The 20,664-nt window shown below is 41.7% G+C and overlaps 1 protein-coding gene across 1 annotated transcript; it reads right to left on the minus strand.

The window, feature by feature from the left end:
* Positions 1–1,428: 1,428 nt before the first annotated feature.
* Positions 1,429–18,960, minus strand: IDH1 (isocitrate dehydrogenase 1 (NADP+), soluble). Its single transcript, XM_006903007.1, has 8 exons — positions 18,818–18,960; positions 14,791–15,082; positions 11,170–11,275; positions 9,624–9,801; positions 8,552–8,703; positions 4,801–4,941; positions 3,559–3,721; positions 1,429–1,734 (listed from the first exon to the last, which is right to left on the minus strand). The coding sequence occupies exons 1-8, from the start codon at positions 18,937–18,939 to the stop codon at positions 1,644–1,646; spliced, it is 1,245 nt and encodes a 414-aa protein (XP_006903069.1). The 5' UTR covers positions 18,940–18,960; the 3' UTR covers positions 1,429–1,643.
* Positions 18,961–20,664: the final 1,704 nt, after the last annotated feature.

Raw genomic sequence — 20,664 nt, forward strand, 5'->3', positions numbered from 1 at the left:
TCTCTGGCGGTTTGAATCCACCAGTTGCTCTATGAAAGAAAGGTGGGCAGTCTCTGGATGGGTCACTATGAGCCAGATCTGACTTAATGGCAGAGAGTTTGAGTCTGGAGTTTACAGTGGAAGAGAGTTACACACTGTTACAAACTGGATGATGCTATATAGTACTGGGGATCATGGCCTAGCCAAGTTGACCCATACTATCAACCACAGGAGCTCCCTAGTTGGATGTAAACTCCTTACCATTGACTTCAGACTTTTGGTGTTCTTTTACTTCCGTTCCTATCTACATCCTCCTGTCAGTTTATCTATTCATTCCCTCACAGCAAACTCTTTTAGGGCAGAGATTTTTTACAATGAAACTCATTAGCTAGGACTTAGCACAGCACCTAGTATCATAAAAAAAACCCACAAAAACTCAGAACAGTTAATAGCATTTAGTTTTATTTAAAGGTAACAGTTTAAAGAGGAGTAACATGAATAGTGTTGAACATTAACTTCTGAAAAATCACATTTCTATAAAAGGAAGAAAATAGGCCAGCAGAAGCCCAAAAAAGATGCAGCTCGTATTACTGCACTTGGATGAAAAAAATGTAGTGCAAGACTTTTAAACCAGTTCTTGTCAGTTTAGTCATGTCTGACAAATAAAATTAGAATGAACTCAACTTTATAAAATGTAAGTAAATGAGAATGACAACCAGATTAAGAAAAATACAAAGCCAACTATCAGCTAGAACCTAACCTTGTCTTAGAAAACAAAAGCAGCCTGCGTCTTGCCTAGCAACCAAATCTTTTGATCCACAGAGTTAGAAACAACACTGACCTGTTCAAAGATGGCAGCCTACTCTATTGCTTTGATGGCATAAGGGCCTTTCATAGTCGTGGCAATGACTCAATCACAGTAAGTTCCTGAAAAGGCTTCATGTCTCCCTTTCTAGTGTTTTGGCTTGTTATTTTTTTCCTTTACAGTTATAATGTCACATCACCCAGATTTTAAAAACATGAGCCAGTTCCGATTTCACTGTATTGGCCATGATTTATCCAATTTGATTCAGGGTGGTATAACATTCACACAACACAAGATTAAGGGAGACAGGACAAAGAGAGGCCAATCTCCGGGTATTCTAGATTCCAGAGTCTCCTGTGTCCTCCAAAAGATTTAGCATCTTTAAAACATTCAACAAGAGCTCTTCACAAAAAAAGCATTGTCCTCTAAATTATGCACAAGGAGTTGATTGTACATCTGTGCTTCACAGAAGGGAGACCACATCACCAAAGCCATGGAGGTGGAGGAAGGGAATTTATCAGAGAACAGCACCATGGCTCTGGCCTCTTGAATTTGGTCATTTATTTAGGCACATGAGAAAGTGACAGAAGTACAAATGAGTCCTGAAGTAAAGACTAGGCTGCTATTAGAAAACAAGACAAGGTCCCTTGCCACCTTCAGGAAGGTGGCAGTAACTGTAGGTATAAGAAAAAGACTGTAAACGCATAGAAAAGATAAATTTCTGGTTCCTAAACAAATTACAAAATTGATTTTTGTCTTTTCCCTTGAGTGTTATACAGAAAAATGTAAACCAGCAGACCTAGTTACCAAAAGAAAAAAAATAAAACTACCCTTTAGGCTCCTAACCCAAGATGTGATTTTAAAGTTTGAACTTTGCTAATTTCACCATCAGGTTTTGTCCAAGTATGTCCATGAACTCAAAGGTATTCAGGTAGTCAGACCGTTGCACGCTAGAAAGAAAGAGGGGGGGAAAGGAATTTAGTTTGCTTTTTATGTGGATTTAGTTAAAGGAAAAGTTCTAGAAATGCTACTTAAAGGGGTGTATTTATTTCTGGAAGAAAAATTATTAAGATTAAAAGGAAACAAACCAACCCCTGTTGCCACTGAGTTGATCCTGACTTCCAACAACGCTCTAGGGCAGAGATCTACGCCCCTAGTGTTTCAAGGCTAGACAGGGAGGTCCGGTGGCACAGCCCATGGAGAGCTGCATTGTTAACTCAAAGGCCCTTCCTCTCTGGCAGCTCACATTCACCTTTAGCTCTGAGGGGGGAAAAATGGGCAATCTGCACCTGTGCGATTGACAGCATCTAAAACCTTGCTGGAAGGCCAGCTTCGAGTGGGTTCTGATGCAGCAGCAATGAGGTTTTGAGTTTGAGTATCTTGATGGCACCTCTTTTCATGAGAGATGGTTGGTGACCTTTCAGTGGGCGGCCACACATTCAATCAATGTGCTGCCAGGACTCCTCCAGTAAGGTCAACAAGCTACAACATCTGCAGACTGTGCTACTCGAGGTTCAAGGCTGACTCAGTCTTGTGACTTAGGGGGCAGAACAGTCTGGTGGAAGCTCATTCAGGCTTGGTTTCTTACCATGGAGCCCTGAGGGTGAAATTATCAGGGCTTCTGGAAATCAACTACTTCTTGTTCCTTGTCCTTAATAATTACGAAGCCCATGTGTAGCACAGCTATTCCTTTACCTAATTCCCATGAGCTATTAGTTGGCCTTCAAAACCATTTTAAGGCAAAGGGCTTGAATAATCCTGTTGTCAGGTGTCTATCCAAACTCAAATCACTGCGTCAAGCTGGAACTCCTAGCTGGCCCTCAGACTATAAATCACACAGTGCGACACTGTCCATCTTTTCCTCTTGGAGCTGCTGGTGGATTGAAATTTCCAGACAGGCACTCTGCCTCTACCTCAGCAGTGCAACTCCCAAAGACTATATACGACCCTAGGTTTCTCTACAAAGAAGGCACAAAGATAACACACTGATATTAACGTGTCAAACACTGTCCTCTTCCTGTAAGCTTAAGATTTAAAAGACCCCACACTGATTCAATTTACTCCTGTTATTAACAAATAAAGGACCTCCTATGGCCTAGTGAGTCAAGAATTGCACTGTTAACCCAAAAGTAGATGGTTCAAATCCTCCTGCTGCTCGTGGGAGAAAGATGGATCATCTCCACCCATGAGAGAAAAACTTGCTGGAAAATCTGAAAACCTGCTGGAGCATCTACTATCAGTTGACTTCCAGTTTGATAGCAATGAGTGTAAGAGCCTGTTTGACTGATAGTTACAGACACTTAAGGAATGAGCCACCATCTGGCGGACATCTTATTTCACTTGTGCTGCTTACCTTAAATAAAGAAAAGGAAGAGTATCAGATGCTCTTTTGTTTCTAATTGTTCATTATTTTCAGAACCTTTGAATTCAACTGCCAACTCAGTCAAGGGTCCAAAAACTAGAGTGTAAGGTAAATCTGGCTCCTAGCCTGGCTTGATACATAAAGTTTTACTGGAACTTTGTCCCTCCATTCATTCCTCACATGTCTATGATTTCTTTACTGCACAAAGGCAGAGTTGAGTTGTTGCAAAGAAGACCATATTTCTTTTCCACACAAACTAAACCATTCACTGACAATTTACAGAGAGAATCTGTCGATCTCTGTACTAGATGATGAAAAGCAATTTGGATAGTTTAAAAAAAAATTTGAGGAGTTAGATCCTTTGAAAAGAAGGTGTGATTTGACTGCAGTGTTTAGGGCTACTTGTACTTACTTGGATAAACCTTTAATGCAAGCAGCCAAGTCCTTGGTCATGCTGCCAGCCTCAATCGTCTCAATACAGACCTCCTCCAAAGTCTGTGCAAAGATGCTGAGCTCTTTGTTCTTATCAAGCTTAGCTCTGTGAGCTAACCCTCTGGTCCAGGCAAAAATGGAAGCTAAGACGCACACACACACAGAGGGAAAAAGTACATCTCAATCAGACCTGTCAAATACATTCTCAAATGTTTTAAAGTTTACAAAAACAGAATAGTTTTTCCTTCAGATAAGTGACTCCATTAGATGCTATCTACATGGACAATTAGTTTTACCAAATGAAAACTTTGAATAATCTGCAGTTTTGTAAAGAAAAAACCCTGGGTATTCCTATTAGTGCTTTAAAACAATGTCTATTTTCAGGGATATAGTATTAAGACTTGAAACTTAAGGCATTTTTAATTTGGAAAAGGCTGTAATCTTTCCTATCTCATTTACTCCAGCCACCTCTTCCAGGCTGTGAAAGTGTTGTCCTTGACAGCATTCAATAAGGAGATGACCAGTACACTGTCACTAAAGCAAGGGAAGACACAGAGAGGCATAGGATTCACAGAAATCAGCACTGGGAAGAAATGACAAGAGTACAGCTACATGATTGGCACTGAAATGAATGTTATTGATCAAACGGGGAACAAATGAATGAAAAATTGAAAGAAAAGTTAATTTGCCTTGTAAACATTTACTCAAATCATAAGAAAATAAATTTTTCTAAGTAAAGAAGAGAAAAAAGGTGCTATCCTTGAATAACTTGGAAGGGCTTATGAGGCTTTTAATTCTTAGTCTCTGTGATATTTCACTGCACTGAAAGAAGAAGAAAATGCATTTAATAACATTCTTCTCTGCAAAGAATATTATTCTTACATTAATAGAAGTTGAGGGTAGGTAGATAGAGATGTTGATGTCAGATGCTCATGATCTCTGCCACGTTCAAGTTCACTGTTGTAGTCACCATGTCAATCTGAGTGGTAGATATATATACACATATATATCTTGGTAAATATTTATCAGTCATGATAGATGTGTGTGTGTGTGTGTGTGTGTGTGTGTGTGTGTGTGTGTGTGTACACATTTTCAGGCTTAAATGAACACGGCTATTCTCAGTAGAACTTGGTGATAACTCTGTCCACAGGCACTGAGCGGCCCCAGGAACCTCTCAAGTCCTCTGGAGATTGTTGCTCTCTAATCAGTAATACGACCTTACCGATAGGATTGGTGGATGTCTCCTGTCCCTTCTGGTACATGCGGTAGTGACGTGTAACAGTCCCGTGGGCAGCCTCTGCTTCGACTGTCTTGCCATCTGGACAAACCAGCACACTGGTCATCATGCCAAGGGAGCCATAACCTGTCAGTTTTAGAACATGAAGACTGGGCTTAACTTCACTGAGAACTGATTCTCAGAGAGCAAATACCTTCATCTTGACTGGTCGTTGTGAATAAAATGAACACAGGCACATGGAGTCAGCTCCAATTCTGTTTTTTGCTAAGCAAAATACTTGCTTCAGTTCCTGAGCCAAAAGATCAAGAAAAGCTTCATTTTTGTCTTCATGATTTCAGAGGTGTTGGGTTTGACCGCCTGCATTCTACCCAAACTCTCTGACTAGAAGATGCTGTGCCTCAGTTTTCTTACCTATAAATATAGGAAAATATACTCATTTAAGAAAATGAGTATAATAAAAGCACCAATCCCACTGGGTAGCTGTGAGAATTCAATAACTACACATATGTTCAGAAAGAAATAAGAAAGGAATACATAGATCCATGATCCAGTAACCCCGTTCTAGAACTATGGTCCTTTCTCTAAGTTCATAGTTTCCACACGCATGTTTAGGAAGTGGATGCCACTCCTCCTTCCAAGCCCGTCTTAATCGGTGAGCTCTGACAAACACTGTCAACCATGTTCCATAGGACAAATATTGTAGAGAAGAAGGCAGGCTGCATGTAGGCTGTTAATTTGTGACTCCCGGTGGTACAGCTGTCTCGGTGAGGACTTGCTGGGTCCAACTGGAACATAATTTACATTTGCGTTTGATAGCAACATACAACTTATCTTCCATTAGATACGGCAAAATTAGAAAACAAAGCAATAGCTTCTGTTAAAAACTAACAGTTTCAATTTGAGTAGAAGGAATTCACCATTCCTGCAAGGAAATCATTCATGTTTGCATCATAATGATTACTTGACAGCTTAGTGATAAAGAGATCAACTTTACCACCTTTAAGTAAACAGATTAAAATTTTTATTTGTAAACTCATTTTGAGAGTTTAAAATTTGTGTGGAATTGTTGCTGTTAGGCGCCATCGAGTGGACTACAAATCATAACAACAGATCTGAACAGCTCCCCAGCCCATGTGACAATCATTGTGCCAGTCCATCTCCTTGAGGGCCTTCCTCTCTCTCCCTGATCCTCCACCCGTCCCAGCCTCATGTCTCTTTCTAAAGACTGGGCCCTCCTGACAAATGCCCAAGGTCTGTGGCAGAAACTTTCGCCCTCCCTGCCCCTAAGGTGCACCCTGGGTGCATTTCCAATAAGACAGACTTATTTGTTCTCTTGACACCATGGGATAATCAGTCCTTTTTCTGCCGACACCACAGTTAAAAGGCATTGTTTCTTCTAATGTCTTCCTTATTCATTGTCTAACTTTCAGATGTACATGAACAACTGAAAATATCAGGACTTGGATCTGGGGCAACTTAGTCTTTAAACTGACATTGCTCTTTAGCACTCTGGCGAGATCCTTGACAGTAGATTCTCAATGCAACAAGTGTGAGAGATTAGTTTGAGTCTTTAGCAAACATTCAAATAAATGCCTAGTAACAGAACTTCAGAACCACGAGCGCAGTGAGCCTGTCCAGCTAGTACCAATAGAAGATACTACTTGGTAGCATTGTCAGAATTAAAGAAATCAGTGAAACTTCAGTTCAAAGTAGCTCACTCCTCCAGAGCAGACAGTTCTGCTGCCTTTTAATCCATTTAGTTGCCTAGGGTCACATTCATCTATAGATTTTCCAGACACAGCCTAGGTTTCGAGTCTCTTGTCAATGCACCACGTGCAGGCACTGAACTATAAAACTGCTCTTTCAGAGAACCTCTGCAACTCATTATTTACATCAGCAGTACAAGGAAGTACAGTCCCCTCATGTAATGTTTGACTGATACAGTCTGTTCTCTTATTGGTTTTCAGAACTGTTGTTCACAGAGTTGCTATGAGTCACAGTAGACTCGATGGCACCTAACAACACAACAACAAACTCTCAGAGCAGACTAAGGAGTGGGGTTTCAGGCCACACCCCATCCCCACAGCTCCTCCTCTGTCCTTTCCTTATCATTTCCAGGCAGCCGTGTTCCGGGGTTCCTGGCTCCAGCCTGTGGTAGCTGCACATGATTGGGAAGCCACTCCAAGAACAGGGCCAGCCAGCAATGCTCCCTGCAGCACCACTGCTCCCTCTCCCTGCACCCGATCTCACGCATAGTCCCTAATATGTTCCCATGCATCTGCCAGTACAACCCTGAGCCCCATACTCAACTAGGCCAACTTCCTGTATCCAGGGGATATAGCCCTGGGGCGTTGACTTGAGGGCTCTTAACGGCTTTAATATATTTATTATATTATAGTATAGTATAGTATAGTATAATTATTATATTATATTATATTATATTTATATATTATATATTTGTCAAGACTGCCTATATATAAAATGGTGTTTGTAAAGTCCAAATCGCACAACATCGTACTTCAGGCTCTAAACAACAAACTCCTGTATTCCTTCACACACATTCATCTTGTTGCCATGAATCAATGGGGTGATTGTGGATCGCTTTCCAAAATCTAAGAGGTCTTATAACAAGGAATAATTTTTTATCCCCCATGGTATCATGAAGCAAAGTTCCTTTCCCTACTCCACATAGTAGGATTTGCACAAACAGTACCAGGGTAAAGATAAAGAGAATTGTGTAACTCTTTATCTGACATTACTGGGTGGGTCTACTGATTTCCAAACTGATAAGAGACTTGACTTTCACAAGAAAAAGAAAAGCCGTAGTACTTCCTGGAGAAAAGCAAATACTACCAATATTAAAACTACCACTTACCTGTGGGGATTCTAGTTCACAACAACAGGGCAACTGAGACTGAAGAGCAGCTCTGTGCTTAGGGTATCAAGAGGAGACATTTCTGTTGGCCTGGCTCTCACTCCTGGCTCCTGGAGTTTTTGTGACTAGTTCTGAGCATCTTTGCTTAATTCCTTTGTCTTTCAAACTAAGCAATCATTTCCTAAAGTGCCAGACCAGCTTCAAGGCTGTACAATTAGTTTTGTTACGTGCCATTGAGTCACTTGCGACTCACAGTGACCCTATGAACAACAGCTCTGAACCCTGCTCTATCCTAAGCCAGACTCTTGGTCTCCAACATGCTGAGTTAATCCACCAGGGTCTTCCTCTTTTGTGCTGTCCCTCTACCCTTCCCAAGCATGATGTCCCTCCCCTGTTGTCAAATCAACGGGCTCTCGACTGGACAACACAGGCCCTTCACATTATCTCTCCTAGTCCAGAGGCCTGGATGTCCCATCTTTCCATTCTCATCAGAAGGGAAATAAGGGTGGGGAAGAAACAACTTTGAATTAGGCATTTAAGCAATCTGCTGGACGTTCTGATGCCTCAGATGAGGAAGGTTCAGCTTTGGAAACAATGTTAGCAACTAAAGATGGAGCTAGGCATGTCAACCTGCTCAGTGACTTCTGGTGTGAGTAAAGTCACTTCCAAGTCTCAGCTTGGTTTCCTTTCTAGTCAGAGGAGAAGGTGATCTTAAATGCCTAACAGCAACCATTTCCTTCATGACTTTATAAGGGGCTACCACAAGCCATGCCCTCCCCCCGCGAACTGGAAGAGCTCCTACAGAATGACCGTGTGTGCTGCAGGCCAAGCCTCTCCTCTACTCATCCCCTGGCTCCTCACCTTGGGCAATGGAATCCGACTGCACGTCGCCATCATAGTTCTTGCAGGCCCAGATGAAGCCACCCTCGGACTTCAGAGCTTGGGCCACCATGTCGTCGATGAGCCGATGCTCGTACCAGATCTCCCGGTCTTCAAACTGAGATTTGTATTTCCTAAGACACAAGAGAGAAAAGGAATAAGGCTGGAACCAGTTTACGTGAGGTGTTTTCTACTCTCCCAACAGTGAGGCAGGAAGTGGTATTTTCAGTAGAAACAGCATAAACAAGTTGGGAATTTGATTGCTATGGGCTCAGATGGAACATTTTTCTTCCCACGAAGCCCAAAGCATCTTTAAGGGTCATTTCACCCACTCTGCAGGCAAAGTGGGAAAATAGTGACACAATGGAGGGTCTCAACCATAGTTTTCATTGCACTACTGAGAAGAATAATGATATGCAGCGTAAGAAAATACGCAAAGATAAAAACAGATTCATTAGCTGCCTGGATATCATTCTAGAAAAGGCGTATGTGAGAACAAGTTCCTAGACAGGTACTGCTGAAAGGTAGGAAGAGAACTCACAATGCATTAGGAGGGATTATCTCATCTAAAATGTGAGAGCCCTCACCTGACAGCACACCAAAAACCACCAAAACACACCTATGTTGTCTGATTACTAACTCATGACCACTTGTTTCATCTAAAGGTGTATAAAGAAAGACTTAAGTTCAAGAAACTGCAGGATTTAAAGGGATTTATTTTATCTTAGCAAACAAAACAACAATTTGAAGCAAAGTAGAAATGGTACTCAGTAATTCAAGGACTGAAGAAGCTTCTGTCACTCGCTTGTTAACCTTTTTTCAAAACTCAGTAATGCTGGCTCTGAGCAGTAAGTGGAGGGCGCTTGTTTGAAAGGATGTCTCTCTTCTGAGAGCACCTCAGAGTGATTTTCATTCCTGTTAAATCTGTACTCATTTTTAATGAGTGGAGGTTTCACTTCATGTAACCCAGAATCAAAGATGAGAACCGTTTCTGTACCACAAATACTAGCTTACTTGGGAGAAATTCTTAAAAAATAAAATAAAAGCCAGTTACTTTTCATATATTTCCTGAAAGATGTCTTTAAAACGTCCATCATATTTCTTCAGGATAGTGTTTTTGGTGCTCAGGTACAAAGGCCAACCCTTATCCAGCGCCATCTGGAAGGAACTGTGAGCAAAATCTTCAATTGATTTATCTTCATTGAACATCCCCATGGCAACACCACCACTTCCTGGGAGGAAAACAGATGAGAGGAACAAGGGAAAGGTAAATGGGGACGACTTATACAAAGCTGGCACCATCCCATTACCACTATTCTCGGCTCCCATAGTAGAGCGCGGGCTTCAAACAGCCTCGGTCAGGCTTCCCGCCTGGAATCCCATGACTTCTGAGGGAAACTAGGTCTAGATAAGAACATTCTAAATGGTTTTCAAGGAGCCCTGCCAGTTTAGTGCATTATATGTTGCACTGGTGACTGAAATGTCAGGAGTTCAAATCCACCAGTTGCTTCATGGGAGAAAGTACAGTTTCCTCCTGCAAAGATTTACAGCCTTATAAACGTGTGCAATTAACTCAGTGGCAGTAAGTTATTGTTTTGGGAGGGAATAGAAATGATAGAAGCATACTAATGGGATGATTTAGAGATATACTTAAGGAACAGTAAATCACTTTTAAAACATTTTTTATATGTTTCTTAAATTTCCAATGTATTTAAAACTTTGGTGTGCATTCACTCCTCAGGCATTGAGAAAACTTTGAATCTCAAACACTGAATGAAAGCTTTCTTAGTTTCCTGGAGGATGTGAAAGGTTCCTACTACAGTATGTAGTAATAATTATGCCACATGTAATCACTAGTGTTTCACAACTGCTAGTAGTTGAACTCTGTTACTAAAACACAGACCTTGAACTTATGCCATGGCCCCAGGCAAACTCAAGAGAGTAAAAACCCTTGAAACTGGTAGAACTGCATTCTATTAAAATGATATTATTTGGAGGAGGAAAGGAAAATATAGACTAGGTAACTTTTCCCCCCCTTGGTGTGAGAATGTTTAAGAGTCTGGTAGTAGTAAAAAGGCAATTTTTATTTCTTTGAGCAACTTTTGAGTGGGTTTTGCCATAATGACTTTCTCAGGCAGGGGGGTGAATGGCTAGGAGGAAAAGGCAAAAAGCAACTGTTTCGCTCTCAAAGGATAAATACGTAGAATGGCGAGAAGTTAATTTCAGCAATTATATAATACAAACATTTCCTGTACAGGCAGGATTACATGAGTGATTTGAGCTATCAATATCTAATTTACATAATTTGGACACAACAGTTTCCCAGCAATCTTCTCTCTCTGGTTTCAGACAAATAGATAATTACCTACTTGTCTCTCCCAACATGTATTTCTAATTAAACTCTTTTGTGCCCTTCCATACCATGGAAGGCATTTATTTTTTAATGTTAGATTTTGGGTCCTACAGAAATGGTAAACATAGAGGCTGTACTTTCAGGCAGCCACAGAGCGAATTTTAAAACACCAGTAACGATGCCATCTCATGAGGTAAGTTACCTGTGGAAAAAATAAAGGTGTGGCTTATGACGGCATCATACATACCTTCAAAATTATGTACCAAGTAGGTCATCTTTTGGCTTCCGTCACTTGGCGTGTAGGTTATTTCTACTTTTCCAGGACCAGGAACAACAAAATCAGTTGCTCTATACTGTTTGGACAAAGCACATGAACGAATAAATAAAAACGGTATGAGTAAATTTACTTCCACAAGAAACCAAAGCAAATAAAACTAGCCAACAAGAATTATAAAGGGGGACAGTATCACAGACCACAGTGATGGCAGACGACTTGATAAGCCAGTATGGCTCAGCCTTCTCTTTTTATAGATGGGAACCAAAAGGTTGAGAGAGTTCCGCAAACTAGTGACTGACGGGTGGTTAGGGGTAATTGTTGTTGCATCAAACTGGTCTTAGACTCATGGCGAGCTCACGTGCTACAGAGCAGAAGTGCTCCAAAGGGTTGTCTTCACTGTAATCTTCACGGATATAGTCTGCCAGGCTTTCTTCCACAGAGCTGCTAGCTGGGTTTGAATGGCCAACTTTTAGATTAATAGCCAATTATAAATGCCTTGTGCTACTTGGTGCTTCAGTTACTGGTTGTTATTGTATAACTCAAGTGCCTTAGAGTTGGAACAAACTCCACAGCTGACCCTCCAGTGGGTTTTCAGAGGCAGTAAATCACACAGGAGGAGACTGCCCATTCTTCTTCCATGGAGCTGCTGGTGGATTAGAACTGTGTGCCTTTGGGATTGTAATGCAATTTTTTACCACTAGACCACCAGAGCTCCCTCAGTTAGTGGCAGAGCACATTAAAAATCAAAACTATTCTGAGAAAAAACCAAAACCAAAACCTGTTCTGATCATTTCTTCATGTGTCTGTTGGTCATCAAATGTCTTCCTCTGTGAAGTCTTTCCATGTCTTTTGCCCATTTTGTAAGTTGTTTATCAGTCTTTTTCTTCTGGAGGCCCAGGAATATTCTGTAAACTTTTGTTATGAGACCCTTGTCTGAGACAATATTGCTAAATGTTTTTAACCAGTTGGTAGGTTTTCTTTTCACCCTATTGGGAGAAGTTTTTGATGGGCACAGAGATTTAATCTTTAGAACGTTTTCAATTTTATCTTCTCAGGACTGTACATTTTCGGTTGTTTTTGCCAGCCTCTTTACACCACAGACTAGATCTTCTAAGTTTTGTCTCAGTTTGTCTCTTATGAACTTTACCAATGGCAATAAGAGAGATGTAAATAAAAACCACAATGTGATATCATCTCACCCTAGTAGCAGTGGCAAAGTTTAGCAGGGCAGCAAGCAATAAATGTTGGAGAGGATGTGGAGAGGTGGGAATTCTCCTACTCTCTTGGTGGGACTGTAAAACAGTACAACCACTCTGGAAGGCAGTTTGGCATTTCCTCAAATAGCTGAACATAGAAACTCCATATGATCCAGCTATTCCACTACTAGGAATATATAACAAGGAAATTAGAATTGAGACACAAATGGAGATTTGTATACTAATATTCATAGCAGTGTTATTCACCATCATATGAACATAGAAACAGCCCAAAGGTCCAACCACAATCTAATGGATTGAAAAATTGTGGTACATTCACACAATGGAATACTATGCAGCACGCAGGAACAACATTCTTAGAGGGGTTGATTAATAGTACGAGTGGTGGTACTGAAGGTGGTGATGATAAAGAGCTCGTGGTTTGGGTCTTTACTATATGTAGGGTGCTTTACCTCATATAATAATCTTATGAAAAGATAATTTTGATGTGGAGAAAATTATTCCCCCAGGTCCTGTTCCTTAGACTTTCACAGCTATAACTGCAGGCTCCAGGCTTGGCATACACTGGACCTTCTGAAGTCTCTGCTCCACTGTACCTTCTTCAGTGAACTAAATTGACAGGTGCCAGCCACACCTATTTGTTTAAATCTGTGTAGAAGGCTACTAATGACAGTTGTTAAAAGAGCTGTCAGATAACAATAAGGATTAAATCCTTATTCCACCTTGAAGCCAGACATGAAGTCCTTTGCTGATGGGGGGGTTAAATGATTCCTATTCCCTAAAGGAAGAAATTAAAGGGCTAGCAACATACACCTGTTAAAGGGGACTTAGGTATAGTTAAATGGTTAGTGAGCAAACCTAATGTTTGGGATTTTCACTCTGGACTTTAATAAATAGAATGACCATTTTGACAAGATGGTAACTAGTTAACAAATAAATAAAAGAGCAAAGGACCCCCCAAAAAAGCCACCACCAAACCAGATACACTTCGCATGGTACTCCTGGGAACCCATATTTGTACGGCTCCCATCTGCGTTCCCTGGCCTCGGCCTCTGGAGAGTATCTAAGAAGGGACTGCTCAAGATGAAAGAATGGTTTGGCTGCCATAAGAAAAGCAAAATTCAATCCCAGAGGTGCACGGTTCAAATCCACCAGATGCTCTGCTGAAGAAGGAGGAACAATCGCCTCCTGTACCAGTCATATCTGATTTGACGGTACACACATAAAATATAATTTAAAATAATTAAAAAAAAAAAAAAGAAAAGAAAAATTAACTGGACTGAGCCCAAGACCCCAGCACCAGGCACAGGGCACATTGGCCATGGGGTTTCAGTACTGTTACATCTCAGCATCTGCATGTCATCAATTGAGAAACATATTTCCAAAACTTTTTAAAACATAGCAGGCTGCTTTCTAAGAAAGCATTTCTAAGGCAGAATTTGGATTTTGTGTAGTTACAGGGGGTTTTCTGGTTTAATTTGGCAATGAGCCTACTTCTGTTGAGAAACTATTTTTTTTCCCTAGTCAGGAAAGAGTAAAGAAATGCTTTCAAATTATTGCGTCCATCTTTCGTGTATAAAGTGAACAGGTCCAATGGTCTTTGGTGGTTCTCAAACATATCTGTACATTAGAATCACTTAGGAGCTTGATGACCCTGAGTCCCTCTAGAAATTGAGATTTAAGTGGCAAAGGATGAGATGTGGTGGTGCTGTGGGTGAAAACATTTGGCTCCTAACCAAAAGGTGGGTAGTCTGGACTCAATAGCTGCACAGAAGTAATAAGAGGCCGTCTCTATCCATAAAGATTTACAGCCTTGGAAAACTTGGGGGCAGTTCTAGGCTGCATTCTGTTCTGCAGGTTTACTGTGAGCTAGAATTGAATGCAAGACACTGGGTATAGTTTCTGTTTGGCATGGGGTAGACCCAGGCATCAGAATTTAAACAAAGTAAAAATAAATTAAAAAACACCAAAAGAAATTCCCAAGGAGTTTCAGAAGCACTGATCAAAATATTAGTGGCTCATTTATACAAAATAATATAAAATTACTAATAAAAAATGGCAATACTCTAAGTTTAACCTAATTAAGCGACAAAAAAAAAAAAACACAAAAACCCATGTTTAAGAAAAATTACACGCTGAGGCAAATGCCTACCTCCAAATTTGTCCTGATTTCATTATATTTTTAAACAGGTAAATACGCAGCTAGAACATCTATAAATGCATTTTCAATTCTGCATCTCACTTAATGGGACCAAAAGAACGGAGCTTGCATTATTGGAGCTGCCGGGCAGCCAAAACCATGAAAAAAAACCCCAAAACCAATATGCAAAACCGGATTCTGAGCAAGGGGCGAGATGATGCCGAAGTGACTTACTTGATCCCCATAAGCATGGCGGCCGATGATGATGGGCTTTACCCACCCGCTCACGAGCCGCGGAATGTTTTTGCAGATGATCGCTTCCCTGAAGACTGTGCCCCCCAGGATATTGCGGATGGTGCCATTTGGTGATTTCCACATTTGCTTCAAGTTGAACTCCTCGACCCTCTTCTCATCCGGGGTGATGGTAGCACACTTGACGCCGACGTTGTATTTCTTTATAGCTTCGGCAGCATCCTTGGTGACCTGGTCGTTGGTGGCATCACGATTCTCTATGCTTAAATCGTAGCTGGGGAGGGAAAAATGTAAGTGTAACTTTTCATAGAGATTGAGGCTGTTGATAGTATTAGCATCCTAGTGGTGGTGTACAGAGCTTGCTCCCAATTCGCCCGCATTTGCCAAATTTTAAGCACTGTGGCTGGTAGCAGCTGTTGAGTCAGCGCTTAACTTAACTGCAATCTCATATATGAGGGAATGAAAGCCTGCCCGTTCCTATGCCACCTCTGTGATGGACTGCAGATCAGACTACTGTGGTCCACAGGGTTTTCACTGTGGGGAAAGGAGGTGGCAGGCCTTTCTTCCTCATCTGTCTCAGTCTGGAAGCTCCATTGAAACCTCTTTAGCATCACAACAGCGTGGAAGTTTCCAGACAGAAGGGTAGTGACTCCATGGGAAATGCACTGGCCAAAAGTGAACCCAGGAAATCAAACCCTGGTGAGAATTCTATCACTCAACCACCAATTCTTCCAAGTTTTGTTTTTGTTGTTACCTGCCATCAAGTTGACTAGTAAGTCATAGAAATTCTACAAACAACGGCTCTGAACCCTGCCCTAACCTGAGCCCACCTCACCATCTCTGACACACCTGACCCCATTGTTACAGTCACTGTCAATGCATCTCATTGAGGGTCTTCCTGTCTTAACATTTACCCTCCACCTTTCTACACATTATGTCCTTCAATGACTGGTCCCTTTTGACAACATGAACAAAGTGAGACGGAGTTCCACCATCCTTGGCCAATCAGCCACTTGCTTATCTTTTTAAACAGAGAATGCTGACTCTCAACAGATAACTAACTCAAACTAGAAGCAAGGTCAGCAATTTCTTTTGTTTGTAGGAGCCATTTCTCATCAGGAAACTATCAATAACAAACAACTCATTGCCCTCAAGTCAGAACTGCTTCATAGCAGGTTGTCAGAGGCTGTAAATCCCACAAAAGAATACTGCCCATCTTTCTCCTGTGGAGCAGCTGGTAGCTTTGAACTGCCTGCTTTGGGATTGGAAACACAACTCCTTAACCAGTAGGCCACCTAATAGCAAACCAGTAGGTTTTTTTTCTCTTTTACTTTGCTTCTTATCATTTCTAAGAGAAACACAAATCTCACTCATTGTCATAAAGTCTGAACCAACTCATAGCTGACTCTTCCTTGAGCTTCCAAGGCTGTAAATTATATGAGAGACTGCTCCTGCCAAGTAGCTGGTGGATTTGAACCACCCAAGATGCATGGCCACCAGAGCTCCTTGCTAAGAGGGGAAAAAGAAAGAAACTCGCCGCTGACCTTCCAGTGGATTTCTCCCTTGAAGCAGCTGGTGGGTGCCAGCTGCCTCTGTTTGGACTGGCAGCACCACTCCTCTAATTGGGCAAGCTATCAAAGAGAAAACAACAACTCCGTGGCCTCGATCACTGTCTAGCAGCCGATATAAGAAAGGCTCCACTCCCTCTCAGAAAGAACCAAGCATGGAACAGTAATTGCAATTTTAGCACAACCTGAAACTTGGTTGGCCTTCCAAAATTTCTTTGGTCTGTACTCGCTGGTTTTTTTCCCCTTCTGGCACAATAATTGCCCTTTAATACGGCTTATGATTCGAGGCTAAAAAAGACAAAATAATTTTGCAGCCATCGTGCGGGCATAAAAGAGACCTTAGTGGTGGAGTTCTCATGCAAACTCCCAGCTTGCCCTCTCGCGGGTTTCCAGAGCTATGAATACACAGGACACGGCCCATTCTCCTCCCATGGAGCCGATGATAGGTTGAAAGCAGCAGAGAAGCATGGTCTTTGGGGTGGGCATGGCAGTTCCCCTCGAGCTGTGCTATCAGAGTTCCTCAGAGCTCCCCGACTGTACACTACCGTTGTTGTGTACTGCAGAGTCCAAACCGACCCGTAGCTGACCCTCCAGCAGGTTTCCAGAGGCAGTAAATCACCCGGGAGGAGACCTGCCCATTACCAGAAGCAGCTGGTAGCCTTGCACCCCGTGCCTTCGGGATTGCAGTGCAGCTTCTTGCCACTAGGTCACCAGAGCGCCCTGTATACTGAAAACACTGGATTTAAAAAAAAAAAAAACAAAACCAAACACAACACCACAAAAACAATTTGTGGCAGTCATACATGAAGCGGGTCCGACATCATGTATTCACTTTGTGTGTCTGTCACACTTTTGGTGTTTCTCGCACAGTATTTCAAACTTTTCCATAATGCTATTGCACACTTAATAGACTTTGTTGTTGTTGTGTGCTGTTCAGTAAGAACTGACCCACAGCTGACCCTCCAGCATGTTTTCAGAGGCAGTAAATCCTATGAGAGGAGACTGCCCATTCTTCTCCTGTGGAGCAGCTGGTGGATTAGAACCATGTGTCTTTGAGATTGTAGTGTAAGTTCTTACCACTGGGCAAAAGGCAAATTAAATTTTATATACACTGAGAAGGAAAAAAAAATCATGTAACTTGCTTTACTGCAAATATCTGGCACAGAACCCTCAATATCACTGAGGTTTTCCTGCACCTAAATCCTCTGGACTACCCTTTGCCCTGTAAGTCTCTGAAACAGGAGAGAATTTATAAAAAGCTTCCTAGTCTACTTAAAGATCTTTCCCTGCCTCATTTCCTATGGCCAACTTTGCCAGTATTGGCTCCATCTTGTGGTTACTATCTAGACATAACCAGCAGCTTCAGCTTTGGAACAATTAAAAACAGTGTTTAATGACTCCATGTGAATTAAATATCTACACCTGACAAACATCTCCGGGCCACAGCAAAGGCACAGCCGCCAATAGTTGGGCTGAAATCTGTTACTCAACATCTCCTGCTACAAAGTCTGCCTCTGCCTGGTTCAAATGTACTCAGAACATGAGCAAGTGTATGAAAAAACACGAGAATGTGCATGCACTTTCACCTCTGTCCTCAAACTCTTTTAACACAGAACAAAGACACAAATCTTTAGGACAAAAATGGGGGGGAGCTCTGGTGGCCTAGTGGCAAGAAGCTGCACTGCAATCCCAGAGGAACACGGTTCGAATCCACCAGATGCTCTGTCGGAGAAGGAGGCGCAATATCCTCCTGTACCAGTCAGATCTGATTTGACGGTACACGCACACAAAATTTAAAAAAAAAAAAAAAAAAAATTAAAAAAAAAATATGGGTTCAAGGGAGCATCTCTCCCCGAAGGTTGGGAAGAAATGAATGAAGGCCAAGGGTTCTTTCTATGTTACAATTCTGTGAAGAACAAGAAAGACGAAAGATACAAAGAAGAAAAGGTCCACTGACTGGTTAAGAAGGAATTCTGGTGGGGTGTGTAGTCTGTAGGATGGTTTGCTGTTGTTGTTATGTGCCATTGAGTTGACTACGACTCATCACAACCTGACCCTGTGTACAATAATTCTGAACCCTGCCCTATCCTGAGCCAATCTCACCGTCTTTGACACACCTAACCCCAAAGGGTGGTTCAAATCTACCACGCCATTTGTGAAAACAAAACCAGAAGACCCAAGTACAAGTTTAGCCCTCCTGAAACTCCCCCCCCAAAATAAGCTTTATTCACAAGGTGAATCTCTATATGAGAAGCTAACCATGCCTAAACACTCTATCCTATGACTTCTGATTTTGCCACTCTTGTTATGTGCCATTCAGTCAACTACGACTCATAGCGACCCTATGAACAATGGATCTGAACCTTCCTGAATCCTGAACCAACCTCAACCATCCCAAACACAGCTGAGCCCAAGGCTATGAAGAAAGGTTATTCACTTACCTGTGCAGGTCCAACTCCACATAGGGGAAAATGAGTTTTTCCTTGATCAGTTCCCAAATGATTCGCGTCATCTCATCCCCTTTCATCTCTACCACAGAACCACCACGGATCTTCTGCGGCATTTTGACTTCAGTAAACCTTGAAAATGATGGGAGAATGCAAATGCTGTCGTTTAGTTCATTATGAAATGGAAATGAAACATTATCTTCACGACCAATGAAGGAGAAAGTCATAATATTATGACTACAGTAAAGACTAAGATACTCAGATTTAGCATCAGAATTGGGCATTTTCCTACCAAGGCCAACCCCACCCCTAAAGCGTGGGGGAGCCTACCCTTGCAACATGCCCTTATTAACATCTGTTCTTGTTTGTTGGCTCAGCCCCATAAAGTGAGATTATGTCCACAGTTTAACTCTTCAGTGGGCCCTCAGAAAAAGTTGAGTGATAATGCTAGGTTCTCCCACTTATATGCAGTTGTTTTGGTTAAAACAGTGCCCCTGGTGGAGAGTCAACCACTCCTTGTGACTCAAACTCAAGGAAACTTTATATATAAAATAAGTGACATTTCCTTCACCCCAGTAACAGACACTGGGCCAGTGGAGTTAAATATCCTAGTGAATTTTCAATTAGAGAACTCGGAATCTAGAAGAGCCACTTCCCAAGACCCTCGCCCATTCCTCAGCGTCTCAACTCTTTCCATTTAGCTGATCCTGGGCAAGGATAGGACACTGGGGGAGGGGGACCAGGGAAAGGTTCTGAGAAGCAAAGCCATTTCAGAAAGGACATAAGGACATTCTTCGACGGTTCCGCAAAAGGCAGAAGAGGCCTTGAGTCTGCTGTTGACATCTTGTTCCTTCTCATGATGATCAAGGGATTTTTTTTTTTTTTTGATCAAGGGATTTTTAACCCCCATATCTGCAGTTAGAATCCCACTAATCTTCAGGAGACACCCTTGACTGCAGAGTTCTCTAGAACCCAACTACAATTACAAAAATGAGGTAGCTACGCCAGAGAGATAACAATGGCATTACGATATTTACATAAACAGGAGAGGAAGGCAAATGGGGAAGACAGAAGTATGCTTGCTACGGTAAACCTACAATTGTTATAACCATGACCATGAATTCAAACAAATCCCACAATCCCGGGTGTGTCAGAGCAGGACTGAGTCCTCTAAGGCTTGCAATGGCTGATTTTTTTCAAAAGTAGATGAGCAAGCTCTTTTCCCAAGATGCCTTTGGATAGATACGAACCATCAACCTTTTTATTAGCAGTCAAGGGTGTATCATTTGCACTACCCTGGCACACAGCACAGATCCCAGTTTCCCACACAGAGCAAGGATCCTAAAAGTTAACTCCCACCTGCAATCTCATGCCTACCTCACAAAACATCTTAAAGTGTCTGTATCAGTCAGACATGATTCTCCTTTCTCATTTTTCTTTGTATTTTCAACAAAACAGGGGCAGCACATTTATCTTGGTCTTTCTCTGTCCTTGTTCCTACTCAGTATTATGCAAGAGCTATGACTTAGCTATTTTTCCTTGGTGGCAAATACAGTTAACAGACTGATACTTAAAATGTCAAGACTAGAGAGATAGGACTTTTTCATTGGTTATTTCCTTCTCTCTTAAAGCAAATATTTTCTGTAGGAAGTTTGCTCCATCTCTCACGTGCAACTGAAGCATTTCATATATTTTCCCCATTAAATCTTTGGCCATTTAACAAAAAAGGTGAAGGTATATTACATTACAAACTGTGGCTTAATAAAAGCGACATCGTTAAATTACTATCTCCTCTAGATTTGGATTCCACGAAGGGCTCTAGGCCTCACTGATTGAACTGG

This window comes from Elephantulus edwardii, unplaced genomic scaffold, assembly GCF_000299155.1.
Source record: "Elephantulus edwardii isolate Elephantulus edwardi_28Jun2011 unplaced genomic scaffold, EleEdw1.0 scaffold00493, whole genome shotgun sequence".
NCBI classification, from domain to species: Eukaryota; Metazoa; Chordata; class Mammalia; order Macroscelidea; family Macroscelididae; genus Elephantulus; species Elephantulus edwardii.

Coding starts and splice junctions, on each gene's coding strand:
- IDH1 (XM_006903007.1), bottom strand. CDS start 18,939: ATGCCGCAGAAGATCCGTGGTGGTTCTGTGGTAGAGATGAAAGGGGAT. Junction 15,083..18,817: donor GTGGAGTTGGACCTGCACAG/GTAAGTGAATAA, acceptor TTCCCTCCCCAG/CTACGATTTAAGCATAGAGA. Junction 4,942..8,551: donor GTCGGATTCCATTGCCCAAG/GTGAGGAGCCAG, acceptor TAAAACTGACAG/GTTATGGCTCCCTTGGCATG.